General features: G+C 34.3%; 1 protein-coding gene across 1 annotated transcript in view; it reads left to right on the top strand.

Annotated features, from left to right (window-relative positions):
• The first annotated feature begins 3,207 nt into the window (after window positions 1-3,207).
• The window catches only part of LOC139971395 (transmembrane protein 151B-like), a 45,497-nt gene continuing 25,650 nt past the window's right edge, over window positions 3,208-23,054 (top strand). The window contains exons 1-2 of the mRNA XM_071977771.1: window positions 3,208-4,230; window positions 4,460-4,494. Of these exons, the coding sequence (XP_071833872.1) occupies window positions 4,462-4,494 (33 nt within the window). The 5' untranslated portion in view covers window positions 3,208-4,230; window positions 4,460-4,461. The remainder of the gene's footprint in view (window positions 4,231-4,459; window positions 4,495-23,054) is intronic.

Here is a 23,054-nt window from a genome sequence, read left to right as displayed (position 1 = left end):
AAATTTAACTGACGAATTTCTAAAATGTTTCAAATCAGCTGCAATCCACTTTATTTTTCACACCATGTAGTTCTTTCATTTATCCTATTTAACATTGATGTGTAAAAAGAGACCTTTCCATAAATCCATAACATATGCCAAAATAATATTTCCATAGACCATTTTTAGGCACTTTTCTCTGCAATAATGGGTTATATATGTTGTGGATTTATATTACTGTATTAGTGTTATGGTACCGCAAAGATTATTTAACCAAAACGTGATTGCCAATTAATTTTGAATGATGAGTCTTACGACGTTGTCAGCAGAGTTGAACGATCGAAAGTGGAGGTTAGTACTAAAATGCACTGATTAAAGATTTATTTTACTACGTTGTTAAACACAAGTTTCTGAACACCTTAATTTATTCTTTGATCTTTGCATTCGACAAAAAACTCTTGCTGTTTCTCATCTATGTTCTTAACGTTTGAAAATGATCATATCCAGGTGTATAACAATGAATCTGCTAAAACTGTATGTAATCCAAGCTCATGCAGGTCATTAACTATGGGTTATCAAAAAGGAGTTTGCTTAAATCCCCCCCCCCCCCTCCCCCACCCAAATTGGTGATTTACCTGCAAGTAGTGCATAAGACAAAAAAATAAAATAAGAATCGTCTACCCTGCAGCGTAGATAATAATTTTGCCAAACCATGTCATTAATTAGACCAGTGTTTATCGAACTCTCGAATCCCCTGTAGCTTCTTGAAACTGTAACGTATGAATATATTGAATTTATCAAAGTAATGAAATCATATATAAAAAAAACTTTACCGAAAAGTAGACATTTCATTTTATTGGAGATTATGTCTAGCTATTGTTTGCCATCTGAAATATTGCCCTTTAAGCTGTATCTACATATAATCTCCAATTATTTTTTCTCAAGATTAAATGACTATATAGACCAATAGGCCAGCTATCATTTTTATAAATAGCGCCCTCTCATTAGTAAAGTCGACATTTTGTACAGTTCAAGGAACCATACCACACCACAACTAAGATAATAAGAACATCTTCCACAAAGGTTAACAATTGTGGGGAAATTGCATAAAATGCAAAAAATAGTTTTGGCATTGTTTGTGATATCTCTCATAATTGAATGTTTATAAACATAAATAAATGAATACAGGTAGTGTGACAAATAGAGAAGGTCAAAAGTAAATTAATTCAAAACAATTTAAAACGTGATTGGTTAAACATGGAGATTATTATTCCTTTGGATCAGGCGGATGGGTCTGGGTAAAACTGCTAACCATTTTCTCCTCTAGCTCAAAATGTACACGGTCATGTTTCTTCACCTGCAGGTTCACATATACAATCTGTATCGTACAATAATATTGTATCATAATAATAAAATATAAAACTTCCAAATAATGATGTTGCATATAGTATTACATGGTACAATGCTATATTATGATAACAATTGTATTGTTAATTTTTTGCCTTAATATTACAGTACAATAGTATTATTGTTTTTTACATTATAAAGTACCATAATAGTACAAGCCATCAGCCACAATAATGTGGGTACAGGACCCATTACCTGTATACCTCTATATATGCTCTAGCGATTGTATAGCTCAATGGATCAATTAATTCTACGCCACCTAAAGTATGGACTTTGATTTATATTTTCAATAATTGTAGACGATGTAAAATTAGAATTTAACGCTGAAGGAAAATGAAGTAAGCAACTCAAAGAAACAAACTCATTTGCATATTCTACGCGTGTCCATGTTTCATTGGTCTCTTTAAGGTTTTTCGATCTTGGATAATCCCTGATTTTTAATTTTACGACAGCAAGTTACAAGAGATGAATACAGCTGAAGAATTTATCTATAAACTGTTTGTGTAGATCCTATCACTGAATTATATTACTCAATTGAACAACATTCTGTACTTTCATAATAACTCTTGTGAATGAAAGTACCACAACAGGGTACGGTTATAGCTAAACAGATAATAAAATCAGTATTAATAATACTACTATAACTTCAATTTCAGACTCTTCCGAGAAGTTTGGTCTAAATTTGGATTAGAAAATTAACTTACTGACTATATTTAAGCAAAGGATGTCAAACGAAAAGGTGAGACCCCCCCACCCCTATCATTAGTATCGAAGCTTCGAATTGAAAATTTAGAAGCTGTAGCTTTTTGAGTCTCTTTTAATTAAATGTTCGGAATTATCTGATACTAGCCACTGCCATGGTAGTAACAGTTCATTAGCTAGACCAATAAATTTTTTGATTTCAATAATTAAAGTCAAGTTGAAAATTTGGAACATTCTTATTGGCATATCGCTTATAGTATTATTAAAACTGCTTGTGAGACGAAATATTGAAAATCGCTTCAATTTCATTAATAACATTATCGATTAAATTTCATTTGATGAAAGCCGGTGTTTTCATATGAACAATTGCAGTCATATTTGAGTCGTAATCGGTAGATTTGGAAAACTGACAACCGAACCCCAAAAGTGTTTAACGGTGGGTGAAATCACACGACCCTGACTGGCTGGGGTGGGGGTGGGGGGGGGGGGGGTTAGTATGAGAAGAGGACCGTTGGAAGAGAGAGAGAGAGAGCGATTGTATAATTATCAGCGTCCTCAGATGTTAAGACTATTATTCACTTCCCACTACCCTAATCAATCTTAAAAACGTAAATATTACCATTGCGTTTGTCCTATACTCAAAAGGTTTTGGTATACTGACAAGTAATTTGATCGAAATTCCGCGTTCCTTGGGTTCCCCATAAACACGTCACTTTACTGTTTGAAACTACAGAGCATGCCTCGTGATGTGAACGTTGCACGTCCATTCTCATATTGTATTCTATATTATAAGATGAAGGAGGGACACTTTTCTCATATACAAGATGGGTATAGTGATACTATTTAAAGATTCAATACTTTATTTTCAACATGTTGTTTTCAATCGTTCCCAAACATGAAGAATTTAGAATTGAAAGTAGCTCCATGTTTGTTTGTTTTTTCTGATTTCATAAACGATACGAAAACCCATGAAAGATGTAAATAATGTTTGACATTACGATAATCATCGTTTCTGTAATGACTTGTATAACTGTTATGCATAAACAGAAAAAGATATTCATCTTTATAATAACACAGACCAAAGGAAATTGGTAACAGCCTATCACATTTTTTTCAAACAATTTATCGTGCCTTAAAGAAATTGTTTGAATATTTAAAACGCAAAAATGTGTGAATATATAAGACGAATAGTCTATACAACGATTCTGTATAGCGAAATATGTCAGTGGACAAAGGTAACTATCTGTTACAATCTTATTCTGGAGCAGCTGTTTGCCCTTTATTTCAGATAGACTATCGCAATTTATTTAAACTATATAGGTTTATGAATTGTGTCACTGTTTGTTTTTTTCAAAATGTTGCTTTTAATTACTGAGTAACGTTAACGTTCACAAACAATTCAACAGGGTTTCCTTAATGGATAGCCCAACGCCCAAATACGGCCAGCGAAAGACTCCAATCCTGTCAGCGTAAAAACTCAAGATCATGCATAAATCGGGTATATATAGGGCCTTTTAAAGCTTTAAGCTTGAGCACGCTACCAACCTACCATATACATTGCTCAATCAATGTGTAGTTATGTACTCTTTGGCTAGTTGAGAACCCTGACCAATGCCAGTATCTGCCACGTTTTGAAGTATGTGAAAAGTATATAAAATGATTGGTTTGATAAAATGAGGGCATTAAACTTATTAGCCAAGAAGATATCACTTTTTTACATATAGACCCCTTGAATTCATTATCTAATCACTAATCCAGCTTTTCCGTTGCATATTTCCCTGGAGACATCGTAGCTTTCCGTTGCCGCGGATCAGTAATGCCGATCCCCGTCTTGTTAAAACCTGCTGTATGCACTAATGTTCATCACTGATGCTCCCTAGTTACAAGCAGAAGTAATGTAGCCCCTCTATACGAGGTCCGCCTTTATTATGAACGAAGTGAACTTTAGCCATTAACCTCGCTGCCGGCGAGTCCATCGTATCCACTGCAGTTGAGAGTAACAAAAACAAAGTAGATCATCATTAGAAGCTTTCTCCGTCCTATGCTCAACATGTAACGATCTGTAACACAGCGAGGTAAAACAAATATGCAGACGAAACAGCCAAATGGAAACATCATTTCAGCGATTTCTCCTCCGATGAGGTAATCAACGGCTTTACTCACTGCAGCCGGCTCGTATCCGCGTATACACACACACATACATCCGTCTACTGAAGATGTACTGTTATGCCTTTGCGATTTGTGAGGAGTTGCGTTAGTATAATTGCATTTTGAATCTTGATGAGCAGTGCACAACATGGAATTACTATGATCGCTTTGATTTACAAAATCTCGTGTAGCTTTCATTGATTTTTGTTTTTTGTTCCTGCAGTCATGGCTGATCGAGATAATCCATTTGCTATGGAGGTGAGTCATTGACGTTTATTGTTTTTCTTCATCTTCTTACATTTGATATAAAAGTATAAAGTGACTACCTAGATTCTGGTTTATGGAGGGAGCCTCGTCAACACCTGTTTGATTAGCAGAGCATGCAACAGGTTGTTTTCTATTTCAGTCGCTTCAGTGGCCTACACACGCATTCAAATCTTTGTCGATAAAACTCCAACATTATGCAAAATTTGAATGTTAACGTTTGGAAATAAGTTCTGAGTGAATTTGACTAAAATTCAACTTTCTTTTATGAAGAAAAAGTATGTAAAATTCTATTAAGGCAGAAATGTTTTTCTTCGTAAACGAAATATATTTTTTTTAATAACTAGAAGCGTTAAAAAGTCTCATAAAAACAACCAATGCACAATTTTCACTTTTAACAAGCGAATATATCGTTATATATTTTGTGAGTGTTACGTAAGAGATATGCTTTTCATAAACAAACCAGCAATGAAAGCAAGAATCACACAAACGTGCTTTTAGTATATAGGGAATTTCATTCCTATTATAGGCATGAAAAGATATGATATGGAGAACAATTTACTCACCTTTAAATGTGAATATATCGTACTGCTCTAGGTTCTTTTGCTGATCTCATTTAAATATTTATCAAATTTGCATAATATGCTTAAAATATATAAAAGTGTACTTATGAATAGAACGAATATGCGTAAGAAATTTGAGCTATTTTGCATTCAAATAATTCTATTCAATAAAGCAATATTGTCCACAAAAAGGCAAAGACTGCAGTTTAATCAACCGCTTATTAATTATATTATTATTATTATTATTGTTATTGAATATTATTCAAAGAAATTAGAGAAAAAATCAAGAAGTTATGAATAAATGATACAATATGATCAATGTTGCGTGAACAAGGTAAACCTTTAATTGTTACCTATCAGCTTGGTTGCTTTTTCTTGTGTTTACTTCCGTTGTCGAGGAATCGTCGACAGTATCCGGTTTTAAGTGAATTTATAATTAAACAAAATATAGTATATATTTTTTTTTATTGTTTGTACAAAAACAAAAGTATGAAGAAATTAGATTTTTCACATGTAGGTAATATATTAAAAATAACTGGTTCTGTCTGTATACTTTCACATCATTCCATGCCCCTATGAGATGGAAAGAACTTATTTTGATATAACGTAGTCCTAGAATTGTACAAAACATTGTACGAACAATATGCTGGAACTACATAATAATAAATAATCGTTAATTAGTACTCTATTTAGTATTCAATTAAATATTGCTTCTTCAGACCACTTACCTCAAATAAAAACATAATTAATTCGAAGTATAATATTAACTCGTAATATAATATATTTATCCTACATTGAGATTATAATTAGTGCTACCTCGAAACTGAACATACAATCAGGCCTATCCAGAAAGTTGTTTATTCACGTATAACTCAAATTGTAATTCGTTTTTAAGAAACAATAATGAAACTTGCCCTTTAGAATAAATTAATTGGAACAGAAACAGGTTCATGGATTCCATTGAAATGATGAATTCGTTACAGTATATGTTACTATAACATAAACATACTGCTAGTACAACATGCACACATTCATCGATTGTCGCAGCGTTTAATTACATTTCTCCATGTTATTTATAAACGACATCCCTTTATTGCTCCAGTGTTATTCATTTGTACAAGAACACGATAAAAGCAAATCTGCCTTGTTCTTGGTTTCTGAACCTTCACTATAGCATGATGTTATATCTATGTAGTATTCCATGGAGTCCACTTAACGTCTCTCATATACCTTCTATTTTATCTCGTCAGTCGTGTTTGCAATCGATAGTTTCCCGGTGAATTAAATCATTTCCTTCCCATTGCTCACCCACTGAAATACCAGGCTTCCTTTAATGTTCACGTCTACTATCCTCCTCTCAATGCGACGTTTACATATATATACACATATATCTATATAAATATATATCTATATATAAATATATATATTTATATTTATATATATGTATATAAATATATATATTAATATATATGTATATGTATATAAATATATATATATATATATGCCACCTCTTATAATTGAGAGCATGCATGTGTTTTATAATATACTCTCTATGCTTAAAATCAGAGAAATAACCAACTTTAACAGTCACGCGATATTAGGATCAGCATATTTAGGATCAGCAGTAATATCCATGGCATATTAATGTGTATACTTTCTCCGTGGACACATCAATGCTGCATCTAAAATCGAGCTAGTTACGCTCCTTCAGCAATGCACATTATCGATTTTCATCACTTTTCATACCACATTTTACTTGGGATAAGCACAATTTTAATTTGCATGTCTAAAATGACAAATAGAGCGTTTGTATTTCCAGTAAGTGTTTATAAGTTTCCCCAATTTTCCAAACATCGGGCTCGATAGTATATATCAAGTGTATTGAAATGTACACAAAACCTTCATATCAAGCACTTAACGATAAAATATCGCTGTGCCTTTCGGAGAATCGTAAAACTAATGAATCAGACAACCCGAAGATCACTATACTCATCAATATGATCGTTAGGCATCCGAAAGTAACGAAAGGCAAATTTATTTTCTATTACTGTTATCAACAAATGTGGCTGCCTTTTTATCACTGATGACGCGGTTTCATTATGAGCGCGTATTCTAAGAGTAAATACATCAAACTTTACAATGTACTGGTTCATATACCATAATGATGTAACTAATCAAACGTGACCACGTTGTATATTTATCTTGAGGAGAGTTAGTTTTGTTCTACAGTGATCGGGGAATGGATTATACAGTCGCAGTCAAGACTCTCCCTTTAAAACTACTTCGATAACTAATTGTCTAAACTTGATCGTAGCTACAGACGCAAATAATTTACATAGATGCTTTTAGAGAGTTTTATTAAAACTGTTGACAAGTCATAATATCTAAAAAAAATAATAACTTGTTTTGTCTTAGAATTCACAACGGAAACTATATGTAGTATAGGCCTATGTTATACCTTTAGTATACGCGTTTTTTGTTATAGCAAAGGTGACACGAGGCCTACATTGAAACTCGGTCGATCACTTGTTGCTTTACTATAAATGTCCGATGGTGATATCTTTTTACGAACCGGTTGAGGATGAAATTACACATCGCTTGATCACGTAGCCTTTGGGTATATACGAAAAAAAAAGGGAAAGGGAAACTGTGGAATTTTATTAAAAGTCTTGATTTCCTTATTTTAGACCATCTTGATCTGTCTCCGTGAGAAGAATTTTCTGTCTCATCAATGTTTAATTTATCTCCTATCAGTGTGCCATTCTGTAGCGTATAAACAACCATCGTAAAATAAAAAAACTAGCGCGGGGCTTAAAATCCCAAGATAAGTAGCGAAACGTGCTTGACAAAGTAGTAGCTGATTTTACCGAACTCCATTATAAGATGATGTCATTCCTCTCAATCTCAAGTACAACTGAGCAAAAGGGGGAATAAATTGATGGGAATCTTCCAGAGCGAGGTTGGGTGCAAAGTGTTCCAATTACAAGAAATCGAAAAAAAAAAAAATACATTGTGTTCTTCAAGTATTAAGTTGTTATGTTAAGAGAAACATTGCAAACCACATTTTCATGTTAAGATTTGACTTATTTTTGTTTTCGTTTACCTTCATCTTCTTTTGTTTTTTCTTTTGTTTTTTCATTTGTTTTGTTTTGTTTTGTGTGTTTTGTTTTGTTTGTTTTGTTTTGTTTTGTTTTGTTTTGTTTGGTGTGTTTTGTTTTGTTTTGTTTTCTTTGTTTTCTTTTGTTTTCTTTTCTGTCATTTCTTTTCTTTTCCTTTCCTTCCTTTCCTTTCCTTTCTTTTCTTTTTCAAACGTGGTATAGAGCATTTGTATACCTTTAATATTTAACCTGAAGTAAATGGAAATATTCTCTGCACGGTTGTTTCTATGGACTATAACAAACTGACCATACATCAACATTATACGTTCCCGTCCCATACTCAGGGTTTCAATTACTTATTTATTATATGTTATTAATGATTAACGTACGTTTCACAGACACATGGAACGCTTATAACTCGACGTGATCTCTACAAACTTAGCTTGAGCTCGATAAAGCACGCACAGCCTTCTTTGAATATTCCATGATTTGTTCAGTCGATATACTATCTGAAATGCAAGGTTTTCCTTAGATGAACATTCTCCTCAGAATATAGATTTAATGTCAACATGGATTATCTATCAATAAGGGGTAATCAAGCCGAGACATAGTCGCTTGTAAAATGCTGGCAAAGAGATTCTCGGATTACTCATTATGCATACATCAAGATTGACTTTTCTTCCGTCAGGAGTACTTAAAGAGATATGACAGTAATTAATATTGCTATGTAATTGCAAGAAAACCGGGAACAGTTTTGCACGCAATCGTTCTTATTCACACTCAAACAGGTTGTATAAAGAAAGAAATCATTACTGAAGATTTATTTGATTGATTACAACTGGCAACTTTAATATTGTCAGTATTGGTAGAAAGCATGTATTTTACCAGTTTTCTGTTTGGCCCTAGTCAGCGGTTGATCCTGAGTTCTCTTAAAGTGATGAGCTGGAATTTGGAAGTTAAGCTTCCATAGTGTGGAAATGTTATACATTAAAAATGAGAACATAGAACGGCAGAGTATTCCTTGCCCTCGTGCGCGCATGGAATCTGATTGTACCTGTATATATAGTAAGTAATACAGCATGAAATGATTTTTCTACTCAGTTTGCTCATACAGCGATGACAACCCTGGACGGTGCAATTGACTTCATTAAGTAATCAGTTGAAAAATATCCCTGTATGACTTTGGAGTCATCCGTGTGATTTTTTACACTTTATTCGTGAAATTTGTGCGGTTCAAATACCGTTTTGAATATCCTGCACAGAACAAATGCGGCTGGTACTAAAGACGAGAAATAAACAGATAACGAATGCTCGGTTTATATTATTGATTGCAGATTACGATGAGTTATATATCATTTTACTCATGTTTTTGCCAAAATGTTTTCACTTTTAATAAACACACTGTATCCGATTGTTTGGACAAAATTATATACCATATGCCAACTCGATTATATATATATATATATATATATATATATATATATATATATATATATATATATATATATATATATATAAATTATTAGCCTGACATCATACCACCGATGCCTACCAAGACGAAATAAGAAAGTATTGCCCAATATATGTCTCAAATATGACTATAATGATAGAATGATGACGTTTATATTCATCCTCAGGTTAAATTCGATTATCTGTGGTCAAGGTAATTATACTAATGGGCGGCCTTACGCGAATGCTCCGTACCTTTCATAATCTCGATCTACTTCTATATTCAACCGTATCCACTTTACTTCTGTGGTTGGCAGTACACTGCATACATTACTTTCAAGGCGTTGCTTTATTTGCCAATAAGGAACGATTCCATTAACGTTATTATATATATACTATATATATATAGTTGTGCACTTTCAGTCAACAGGCTATATCACTTGTTGATATAGTCATCCACTACAGATGAATAAAAGGGAGTCAACTATAGCGTATGCACGAACAGTTTTTCTCCTTCTTCTCCTTCTTCTTCTCTTCTTCTCTTAGTAATGCCGCTCAAATTGACAACATGTCATCATGGGTGGGAAATTCAGAGTGTGAATTTAAATTTTTACCTTTCTTTATTTTCGAGATTCATTTCTTTTGGTAGTCTATATGTTTTGTAAGGCACCTTCAGGCGCTACAACGATGTCGCCTGTACTATAACTAATTTGGCATAAACTTTATCATCAGTGAAGTGATGGCAGTGGAATAACAGCACTTCTATCGAGTAAGCACAATTTTGTATAGTGGGAGTTTACATTACCGTGTCAGGGTTTTTGACAAGCTCACATGGTATTTAAGATTGCAAAGCCTCGAAGGAATGCCTTAATTTTACTAAAAGCGACGAGCACGTCGAGAAACGATATACAGTATATTGATAAATGAGGATACATTTTAAAGAAAAACGGGGTGGGGGGGGGGGAGGGGGTGGAGAGGGCAGAAAAAGAAAAGGAATAATTATAAGGGCAAAATTGGGTGCTACAAAATGTTTCTTACAGTAGTTAGTATATCTTTCTCAATGTTAAGTTTGATGATGGGTAGTCCCATGTTAGATGGTTTATCACATATACAGACAACTAAACACATATAGGTCAAAGGTCGAATAAGATTAGGCATTATTAGAGAATGCCAAAAAAAATATGGCAAACTTGACCTCCACAATTCCTGTCTTTTCCTTTAGCGCTGCGTAACGTGGTATGAATATTTGGATAAAATAAATATTCGATACAATTGTTGGCAATTTGTGCAAATTATATCTAAATTGCATACAAAATGAGAGTGAAAACTCTTGAGATTAAATTTGAGGGGGCAAAGATTTTTTTTTTTAACTGAAGGGAAAATCTTTTAATATCTAAGGAACCTTTTTAATATCATCGAAAATGTTAAAAACAGGTTTACATCTTTAATAAGTAGTTTGAGTTCTGACCTAACCTAACGAGTACATATTGCTCAAATTCAAATAAACCCAATATATGAAAATCACGAATTATGTAATTTACTTTCTATCACACCAATCAACTTTACTGTGTCATGGGATTTCAATGTCAATATCGTACTAAATCAGGGAGATGTTTGATCTCTACGTAACAATTGGTGTTTGGTTAGTTCAAGGTTATATTAGCCCTTGACATAGAAACTCTAACTTCAACGTTAGCAGAAAGTTGAACTTGCACAAGTCATGACAGATTTGCAACGCCGTCCGTCATATATTTTGGTTTATAAAATTCCCTTTGCATGCACTGTACCAAAGTATAAATTTTTGTTTTCAAAAGGAAGCCATTAAAATACTAATAAACTGAGAAACATTATAGTTGTTGTACTTTGTCGAGAGACTCAAATATGATTGAAACAGATCATCTTCAATCTGATTTAGTAATTGAAAGATCTAAATAATGTCATAATATATTTGATATTTGTTGTTTTCTTGCGTGACCGACTTTTTAAGCCAAAGAATGTAGATTTTCACTTTACCGTTATGGACGTCTCATGTGACGGGTTATGCTCTGGCACTTGTTACTAACGTCGGATGGTCTAAAACCGTTACCTTCCATAGTACTTGTTAAGAGTATAAACCTTCTAATTTATGCTTGTAGTGCCATCTGTTTGTGACCAAAAAGCTTTTAAACACGATATATAATACGCTGAACGAATACAAGCAACTTAGTTTTACGATTTGCTTCTATACAATATCATACACATCATAAATTACCAAGGTGAAAATTTGTCAATCCAGGTTGTAAATACATGCATAGAAGAGACAAAACCCCACTGTGCATTCCGCATTGTGTGTAGACCTTTGCATATGCGATCAATATATACCTCTTTATTCAAGCAGCTTTTTGATTTTTTTTTTTTTTTTGTGCAAAAGGACGAAACTCACAAAGCAAAAAGATGAAAGGAAAGAAATCTTGTTTGTTGCAGAATGATAAGATCACCAAAAAAGGTTTACGTGTTTTTCCTTCTCGGGTTTTTATTAAAATAACCCCAGGCAATCTTGATTTTCAAGTCATGAATTGTGCTTTGCAATATAGCAAGTGTTTCAGTGAATTTTAGTCGAGTGATCGATAGAAGTACAGTCACATCTTTAACGATTCTCTCCAAACCCCGAATGACCTCTAGTAAAGTAAAGAGGTTCTACAGGTGTTGTACGTATAACATCTATAATTGGAAAGTATTGCGTTACCACGAAATTCCGTAAGGATTGAAAACCAGTACAACATATTGACGATTACAATACGTTGCGACAAACCAAAGGAAACGTCCAATCTTAGTCACTAGTTGCTTCATATCGTTCTGTCACATATAAATTGTATTGGACTTTTAGAGATAAACTGTAAAGTCAATATCATCAAAGAAACTGATCTTACAATTTTGAGAGAGAATTTCAGTAATGAACATAATTAAGGTTTATAACATTATGAGAAATAATGAAATTTAATTGTAATTTTAATTTTTGTAAGTAGTTCATTATGCAGAGTACCATTAATTTTAGTTTTAATATTCATTTTGTACGTGTATAATGACTGATTAATGGACTGGTTTAGCATTTTGGAAGAATAATTTTAGAAATAAACCAAATATTAAATCAGTTTTTTTTACGATCACTTCGTCAAGTTCTGGCAATTTCCCTCAAAATTTCCCTCAATTTCCCTCAAACCCAATGCTCGTTCAAAATGACATTACATTTTGATCAATTTTATTTTACTAATCAAAATTCAGATAATCATTCGATTATGAAAAATTTAATTAGTTTTGCATTAGTTGTACTCGAAACAGATAACAGGGGGAAAAAGCAGAAGAAAAGTCAAAAGGATATTTGCGAAATTTTAGCTGAGTTTGAAGGGTTCATGATTTCCGGTTAGCTCACGAAACACTTGTTGATTCATAGGTACATCAAGTAACTAACAATGCAACTGTCCTATCGCTTGTGAGTTTGGTTTCATAATTAAGCATATGCATGTTATAACAATAAATTTACAAGCTCTCAGAACTTGCAAATACAGTGCACACGGTTTCCAATCATAAACGAAGTAGGCTTAGATAAGAGTTGTATATACATAGGGAAGGCCTCTATATTTGGTAACGTTGATTGTATAGTGTATGATTGCCGTGCCAAGGTGTTTCACGGCCTTGTCATGGCATAATGATATTGATATAATTATGTTCAGAATCGGTACAGTGAGATATATGGATTAAAATGTACATATTAAATCTTGTATATGAAATATAGTATTAGAACAAACAAATAAAGAAGTCGACTACGTAAGAAAACAAGGTGTGGCGATATTCCGGTCACGTGATGTTTCACTGCGCATGGTGGAAGCTTACCATGGTAACTCTCTCCAAAATCACACTAAAGAAATGACCGTCAAAATTTGCGATTGTCTTATTGTGATGAGACGGTGTTAATAAATTCCTACTGACAAAATGTCAGAAATAAAACTTCACGGTAGAGCGGGGAATGGATTGACCATACAACTATATATAGGCCTCTATTACCTACGCACCATCAGTTTTGTCAAATTTTCCTTCTGTACAGTCTCGTTGAAGTGTTCACTGGTTTTGTTCTTATTCAACTGACCGATTTATTGGTCCTTACTCTCTCCATTTAATTTCAGTAATAAGCAGAGGCGAAACGTGACCAATGATGAGTTTCCAATTTAACAGGAAATCTCTGAAATGGAATAACGTAATTTGTCAGGTTAAGAGCATCGGTGATCCGGTTACAATTTATGCATGTGCTTGTCCTTCCCTGTGGACACTTGTAGATTCTAGATCAAGTATATGATAAGAACAAAAATTGCTTTTCATTATATCATAGAAAACGTCTTCAACTTGTGAAGGCTAATAAAGATAGAACGTTAGACCACAGGGACGAAATACTTGGTAGAACCTTTGCAAGAATTTTTTTTATTTATTTATTTATTTTTCTTCGAGAATTTTAGAAAGAAATTATTAACATGAACAAATACCAGTTGCTCCTTGCCCATTGAGCTATTCTGAGCTATTCAACTAGTGAGCATCACAAGAATAAGCTATTACTATGCTGGTGATTACAGTCAGGCCAGACAATATGGAAGGCGTCGGCGACACTTAAGCCCCGGGGAATGGGGTCGAGTGGGGGGAACGGTGAAATTAGGGGATAACAAATAATATATACTCATTTTCATAACACACTGAAGAAAAAACTAAAGACCACGAAAATTGGACTCTATGAAGTTATTGTCTCTGTGGGTCCGACCTTGCTAGGGAGCCCCTGGTACCAATCATATTACCATGTATATAACTGTATATCATTTACTTGCTTGTAGAAAATTTCTCAGAGTATAATGATGACTTCAGTTGCTAATATCGTTTTAACTTTTTAGTCATTTGGTACAGCTCTGGGATAAGCACTTCTCCGTTCAAATGGTGCAACATTTATAATTAATTTATATTTCAGATTATTTAAATATTTCGTATACATTCAGTACGCTTTTTATGTTCACATGCTCTAATACCTAAATTGTAGTGATAATTCCCCTCCTCCTCCCGTCTAATGCTAAAGCCTATATAAAGCCTATATATAAAGCCTATATATAAAGCCTATATATATATATATATATATATATATATATATAGACCACTTCGGTATGTATATTTGATTATTGTGTTCTCCTTTAACAAATGTAGAATGTATATGAGTGTCCCAACCCACCCCCTCCCGCCCGACGGATCGTTAAACTATTTGTAACTTTAGTGTCTTTGATTAAAAGAAACTTTCCCACCCACGACATATCTGTAAACGAATGACTTGTAACCTGAACACTTGTTACATACTTATGTAACCACTCAGCATGTCTACGTCATTCGAATAATGTTTGAACCTGTATCCTAGTTTCATGTAAGTTTTTTTTTTAAATATAAAAAATAACTCCCACCCACTTCCTTAAATAATAAACCTGAAACTGTCGAAACCAAATTTGAAGAAACAGAAATGAAAGGGGCTGAATAAACATTACAAAACCGTGTAGGCCAATTCATGTAATGACTAACTCGTAAACTAAACCTAAATGTATGTCTGTGTGAGTGTTTTTTTTTCTGTCTTTTGACTTGCGTATAAGACATAAGACATAAGGTTTATGCTGAGTCGATTACTAGATACCGTTTGCTGGTAAATGTGAGTTGTTTGTCATTTAATATCCGCCATTAACAACTTATGCATTAATTTTGGAAAACTCTCTTCGTGCATTTACGTCATTCATGTAACATATAGTTAACATGTACCCTACATTTCATTCATGTTAAAGGTATCATATGCATCATCCATCATGTTTAACATTTATAAAAGACCTTCGCCGTATGACTCCGAAGTATATATAGCCAAGGAATGAGCCCATAGCAACAAATGATGACTGACATAATGTATTTTAGTACTTGGCACCTACAAGCATACGTCTGTGATTTATTCAAGGCATTTGGCTTGCAAGTAGGTCTATCAATATACACATATATTTATAAATAAACATTCAATCTTAAATTTAAATATACTTACATAGTATGCCTACATATATACACACATATACACGAATGACGGTATATGTAGAGTTATACTATGTTCATACTGATCATACTGCCAGTACAAGTATATAGGCCTAAATGCATTTACAGATACATCGGCTTATACAAACTCGTATACAAAATATATAATTCTTGACAAAATGTTTGAATTTTACGAGTGAAAAGTCTCGAGAAGTAAATTCCTTATTATTCCAAATGTACTGTTTATGGCAAGAAACTCTTTTACATACGCTACAGTATATATCCTGTGTCAATACTGTGCACACTATAGTTGACGTCTTTGTTTAAAGGAAGACTGCAAATATTAACACATTGCTGAGGTTTTCATTTATATGCTCGATTGCTATAGTAAAGCTCGACGTTATATATAAAGTGTGTCAGAGCTTCGACTATAATAAGCACGTGGTCTTTCGTCCTCACCGATTCCTACATTCCCAGAATAGGTCGGTCTGTGTGAGCTATCGATTTTTCTCGCCAAAGATCAACGCTCTCTGATGTACTTTTGACAGCATTCGAAGTTATAACGATTCTACGATTTAGTCAATTCGTAATCATGACAACTGGCAATATTTTTTCATCTCTTCAAGTATAACAGCGGGTATTAAGATAGCAGCAATAACTGGGACAGTGTTGGGGTAACGGGTTCCATATAGATACCGTACATAATACATAACATGCACTCGGATATACACATATTATCAACTGTACGAGCTTCTGCAGTACATGAAAGTGTAGACTGGTGTATGTAGACAATCTCAAAACGCAGACCGTGTAGATTCAATAATTCATGGATAGCAATGATGTAGCATAAATTAAGCGAATATTTTCGTCCAAGATGGCGAATGGATGTTGGTTTGAATACTTCTTCACCGTTTTTTGAAATTATTGAAATTATTTTAAATATCGTACACCTAAGCAATAGGACAGCTGTTATAGTAATATAACGGCACTGTCAGCCCATAGCCGCCGGCTTCCTCCGGTGCATTAACATTTCCGACCTTATGCGTTGACCAAAATAGTCGCGTTATAAGTTCAACCATCAAATGGAAACAATATATTATTCTTCACTGTGTTCACTTGTCTCATTTGGCCGTAATGTGTAATATGACTCTGTCTATGGTAAGACTTTTTCTTTAGGATTTATTTTGACTTCAAGTGATTTACTAAAATATGTAGGCCTACATAGGAAGACGAAAAGAAAAACGCCTGATTTAGCACAACCCCAGTGTTCTATCCAACCAAAGGTGTACCAAAGGTCAAGAATAGTTTCTTTCTTTTCTCCGTTTGCTAGGTACAAAATAACATAGGTCTAGGCTATATGTTGCTGGCCAATGCTTGCACGCCTGTTCATAATCTTGACATTTAACGTGTAATCCACACTGCTTCCATCTGATGTCTTGGATTTACAGTAGAATCCAAATTTCAAGTTTAAGAGAGTCCTATACATAACTAGAATCTACGCTACAGTTTCACCTGTATACATTGATCGTTGATTATTAATGAGTTCGTAAAATATCGCATGTATATTGATAAACCTCTCTTAGTTGCCAAAAAACAAAAAACAAAAAACATTGAAATGCCTCCCGATTTGTTTTGTTTTATCGTACGGTATTTTCTGTCTGAGATTAACTTCTTGCAATAAAGTTAATAAATAATAAACCCACAGAAAAAAACAGCGACACAATATACTGCTATGGCAACAGCATAACAAAGCATATAAGGATGAATGTATATGGTTAAGAGGGGTGGTGGGGGGGGGGGCAAATGTGTCACGTTTAAATAAATGTATGTTGATGTTGTTTTGCATAAAGCAACCTTCAGTATACAATATGTAAGTGTTCAATTGAGCACTATAGGTAATACACTCATTCTATCAATTTTAACCATAAAGTGCCATAGTTTCATTCTAATTGTCTAACTCCACGCAAATCTCACTCTGTTAGGGCTAGCCCCACCCCTAATTATTCTGCAATGCTACCTCCACGACTACCTCACTCTGCGAAGGGTTTCGACAATATACATGACTATTTTTTCTTCCTTTACAAATATCCTGGATATGGAACTTTACTTAAAACTGTAAGAATATTTAAAGAAAAACAACCACTTCTAACCGATGATCTATACCTTTCCTATACAAAAATAACGTTGTATCACTTTACTCTGCCCAGTGTTGTATATACTGAATTCCAAGTTCCCAAACAGGTCAACTAGTGTTACAAACTGGAACTACAAAATTTGACCTTTTATTTGGTACCTTTTAGTCTACCCTTTCCTTGCATTTTTAACAATGAATCTTGCAGGCTTTCTGTTTCTTTTCTTAAGGCCCTTTCTTTTCTTTTTCTTGGCTCTGTTGACAAAATTAAAATATATGTAAACACTCCGATACGATTTTGTGAGCACTGAAAGAAGAATTTGGGTGCATATGCAATGAACTGAAACTGCATCATCTCGGGGCGAGATGGAGTACTTCTTGATAAATAACGCCACGAGCAAAATTACTTATCTCCCCTTTCCACGGCTTCTTCTTAGCTTAAATTTACATAATGCAAACTTTTTTGACTCCCATGAAACTTCTTTTTCCGCTGGCAGGAAATGTTACTTGATGGAATTTCTAGTACTCGAATTTTATTTGCTCCACTTGAGCGGTTATTCCCAGAGCAAAATGAGCTAATACGACGCTGCAGTCAACTGACGTAATGAATTTTGTTATTTCTTCTATTTCTTTTTGTCTTTGCGACTGAAGTCCACCATTATTGAATTTTAGTCTGTCAGAGAGGGTTCTCTTGTTTGCTAACCAAAATTACAAAGTGTAAATCAAATACTATACTTGTTTAAAGCTTGCCGAAGAAAATACTTGAATACTTCAAACAGATGTAAATGAAAACATTTATTATTCAATTTGAATTGCTAAGTTAGCACGGGATATACCGTGTACACACTGTGACGTCAGTATAAAGTGTTCGAGAGAAACGCTACATTACATGCAGTTAGTTACCATAGCTACCAATTGTTTCCATTCCATTGGGCCGGGGTGCAATATCGTTTGTAACTCTCTAGATAAAATAAAATGGTTTGTTTTACGGGACACGCATGAAGTACAAATTGCTCAAATTTTCACATACATGTATATATATAGAACATGGCATAGTATAGAAGCAACAGTTTAAGGACATTGTGTAAAATTGTGGCCTGTTCGAAAATAGAACTGGGCACTGAGAAAACAAATCATAAAACAATTAAATGCCCCCACCAACAAAAGAACATGATTAAATATTTAAAACAATAAAGAAGTAGGCGAAATAAATGTAACCGGTAATGTTGTTTAAAGTTCACTGCATAAGTCACTGTGCATGTACATTAACTGGAAAATGAGAATATTTAATGTTGTAATTACTAATTTTAGTTGTGATCTTGAAAATTAAATTCTAACTTCAAGATGTAATTCATTTCATTCTGCTTCGCAATTAGCTATAACCGTGTAGTTGCATGATGTTGGTGTGACTATGCTACTGTACTGTTAACACTTGGCAAAATAACAAACAACTGTTTTTCTTTTTATATTAAGGCCGGCAGACAAATATATCTCTTGAATCATCGAATGAAAACAAAAATAAGAATGAATGAGTGACCGCATCTTCCCTGATACGGCAAATTTAAAACTTTTTCAAATTTATTCGGCAGGACCTTTGTTTTTTGTTTGCAAAATTAAAGCGTTTTCTCTTCGAGAAAGATGTAGCACCGGTCTAGAAAATGTTGTAGAACATTACGTTTGAGTATATTAAAGTGTGCACTACAGTAACTTAACTCTAAAATGTCCATAACCCCCGACATGATTTCTACTTACAAATATCTGTTTTTATAAGGATGACGTCATCTCATGGATACCCATTTACAGGTGTCGTATATGACAATTCATTTATCCATTGACTTACTCATAATTGCAACTTTCCTTAGAAAGGTTCCAACTGACATGGCTTACCCAAATGATAGCTGATGATGTCTTTCGCTATAATGACACTTACAAGTTTTCCACCATGACCGTTAAAGGTTTTAAGCTACAAGAGGTGAAAGTTTAGTGTAGTAAACCTTTACCCGTGTGACAGCATCGGATAAATCCGGACAGACTACGTCAATTAAGGAGACGCGCACAAAAAAACAAAACAAAACAACAACAACAAAAACCATGGAGGGTCATGTGACTCTTATAGTACTCCTTAATATAGCTTCCACATTCCTTGTGAAGCTACGCGAACTATGGAATCTAAGCGCTAAATTTCCCCAATGTGTACCGTAGTTATCACGCGTTGAAATATAATATGAATAGAACGTGTTTTTATCCATTTCAGAGGTCACTGCGTGTACTACCTTTTTTTCATCCACAGAATGGTGTGTCATTGATACCTGAATGTGACTTTTATACAGCTGGGTAGTCAAGGATATACTTATATAGTTTTGAGATAAGAACGGATAAATCTAAGTGGATGTTATTATTGTTTTTATGCACTGTACTCAAAGGTTTCCCCTACAATTTCCTCAAATATAGTAGCGCACCAGAAAATAAAGAGATATTATTACATCTCAGTTTTTATTATTAAATATTGATAAAAATCCCGAGTTGACAACTTTTACGATCAATTTCAAAAGATAGTTTCGTGGGCGGAGAAAACGACTAAAATTAATCACCTTGAACTTCACTCTAGTTTCACTTAGGCTACATTGATTTCAAATATCAGGAACGTGAGTGAATTTCGAACAATAGACCTTCCCTTTAAATAAAAAAAAAGGAGTCTTCATTGAATCTTCCCACAGTTTAGTACACATGTCACTAATATATGCTAACAGATATTTTTTGTTGGTGAAATGTGGAATGTGAGATTGTTAAAGCCAGGATACTCTGTTTCGATTCTGCTATTGAAATGAAGTTGGGGTTCGAGGGGGAGGGTGGGGGCAGATAAAGAGGGGGCGAGGGGGGGGCTGGGAGATTGAGAGGCGGGAAGGTAAGGGACTGAAATCATTTGTGTAAATATTGCAAACACCTATTACTACATTTAAGCTTGTCTCGCAGTCTTTTCCCTATCCATTTTCTAAACCTTTGCAATTGTCTTTTGAAAAAATAACATTTTATTGTATATGTTTTTCCTTTGTCTTTCTTTGTTATTCATTCTCTACTGAATCAAACAAAGAGAATTTTCAATCCTTATTGTTTGACAGTACAGACATCTACTTATAGATTATTATCAATTTCTTTATTTTTCTTCTAACCCTGTCGATACTTCGTTAGTGTTACCTTTGTTTTCCCTTAATGTTTATTTGATAATGGAAGATATTGACTTTCATCCCCTCTAGCAGCGATTCAAAACAAAACATGGCTGCAGAGAAAACCATGTCGAATTCTCTGGCAGGGAGAGAAATGTTTGAGAAGCAAACGTAAAACGACGATAAATCTTTCCCATTCCGGTTGTAACGCTATACTTGATGGTTCTGTCGCTTTTTAAATGTCAAAATGGCTTCATCTGATAACCGCCCTAATGGATTCTGGCAGCTGTATTTGCAGCTATTGTATGCCTTTGAAGGGTGATTTGTCAGATTCGAACAAAATGAAATCAAATCGAAATTTAGGGTTGAGATCGTTTTTTCCCCGCAAAGAGAGGTTTTCATCTACACCTGATGGACGCATTGCAGTCGTTCTATCGTTTGTTGAACTTGAACACACAGTTTATATAAATATATATATATATATATATATATATATATATATATATATATATATAAATTTATATATATATAAATATATATATACGCACATAGTGATACACACGCACGCTCAAATGGAAAGTCGAAAATAAAGTCGAAAATTCCTGTCACTCAGTACACATAAAATCAATGAATGCTTCTTGTCTGAAGGCTACGACGATTTGCGTCAAAGGACCCGCAATAGAATATAAGGCAATACCACAGGAGCTTCCCGACCATAATTATTTACGGAAATTTACTTTAAGCTCAACACGATGAGATATGTTAATACAAGCCCCAGACGAGAGCGAGATTAAGGTCATCAACGAAGCCCGACTGCGGGGATTTTCGTAAATTAAACATCATGCGCTCCGGGAGACAAACTATTTGGATCAATAATCTAAATTGCAAGGAATAATTTATATTGCTGAAAACGAATTGCACGCATTTCCCTTCGATAATAGTTTTGGCTTTGAGCAATTCATAATCACGACAAAATGAAACAAAAACTCTTACACGGTTAATTTATAAATCTCTTCATGAGACTGAAATGTGTTATAATGTGTGTTCGGGCAAGTAGTTTTTTTTTATCATTATCAGTTTTCTTTTATAAAGGTCGGTCAGGGTTAATGACAATTTTCGAATTTCGTATGTTGATGAGTAAGTTTGGCAATGGCTGGAGGGTTCAGAACATTGCGAAGTACTTAAATTTCCTCTTTACGATCATGTTTGATTGCATGTGCTTGGAGCAGTGGAATAGGCTTATAAAAGAGAAAGCAAAATGAAAAACGTAGGTCTGAACACTTATAATCAAGTGTAAAAACTTCCTGAATATACGATTAAAAAATGACATAAAGTGAATAGTGTCCTTCAGTTCAACTATACTAAGTCCGTCGATTGCTACAACGATGGATAACAACAACAAGAACCATATAATGCGATAGTATTGTTTTATACGTATCCTACACCCTATCCTACAACCTATAATTAACACAGAGAGTATGAATGTTATGATCCACGCAGGTTTGCTGTCTGCAGTTTAACAATCATCATGTCGAAAAATATACAATTTGCTGTTTGTTAGGTTCGTATGAGTCATAAGCAGGCGCGTAGCCATGGGGGGGGGCAAAGGGGGCAACCCCCCCCTTGAGCATATTTTTTTGTACGTTTTCATGATATCGCTAGTAATTTCAAATAGAAAATGCTTAGATGCAACTTGCAAGGTCTGGAAAGTGCCATTTCCAGCGATCTGGGAGGCATTTTCGACCAAAATTTTCTTGTTCGCTTCGCGCCAACCTATGGTGGCGCTACGCTTAGATAGTTTCCAATGCCGAATCTACGGCTCTGATAAGTTGCCTACAGGTTCGCCCCTCCCTTGGCAAATTCATCGCTACGCGACTGGTCATTGGAACCGTTATATCAGTAGGCAAGCCTATATATGCAATATCGGCGACATTCTGTTTTTGTATCCAGTTTACAATCGTGTTGTATATATTTGACAAATGCAAAATAATCACATGGGGGTTTGAGTATCACACATTACTCGCAAGCATCAGATAAAGCGAACACATTACTTGCAAGCATAAAAGCTGACATTTGAAGTTTTCTG

The sequence above is a fragment of the Apostichopus japonicus genome, chromosome 8, assembly GCF_037975245.1.
Source record: "Apostichopus japonicus isolate 1M-3 chromosome 8, ASM3797524v1, whole genome shotgun sequence".
Taxonomy (NCBI): Eukaryota; Metazoa; Echinodermata; class Holothuroidea; order Aspidochirotida; family Stichopodidae; genus Apostichopus; species Apostichopus japonicus.
This window is presented reverse-complemented; position numbering and strand designations above follow the sequence as displayed.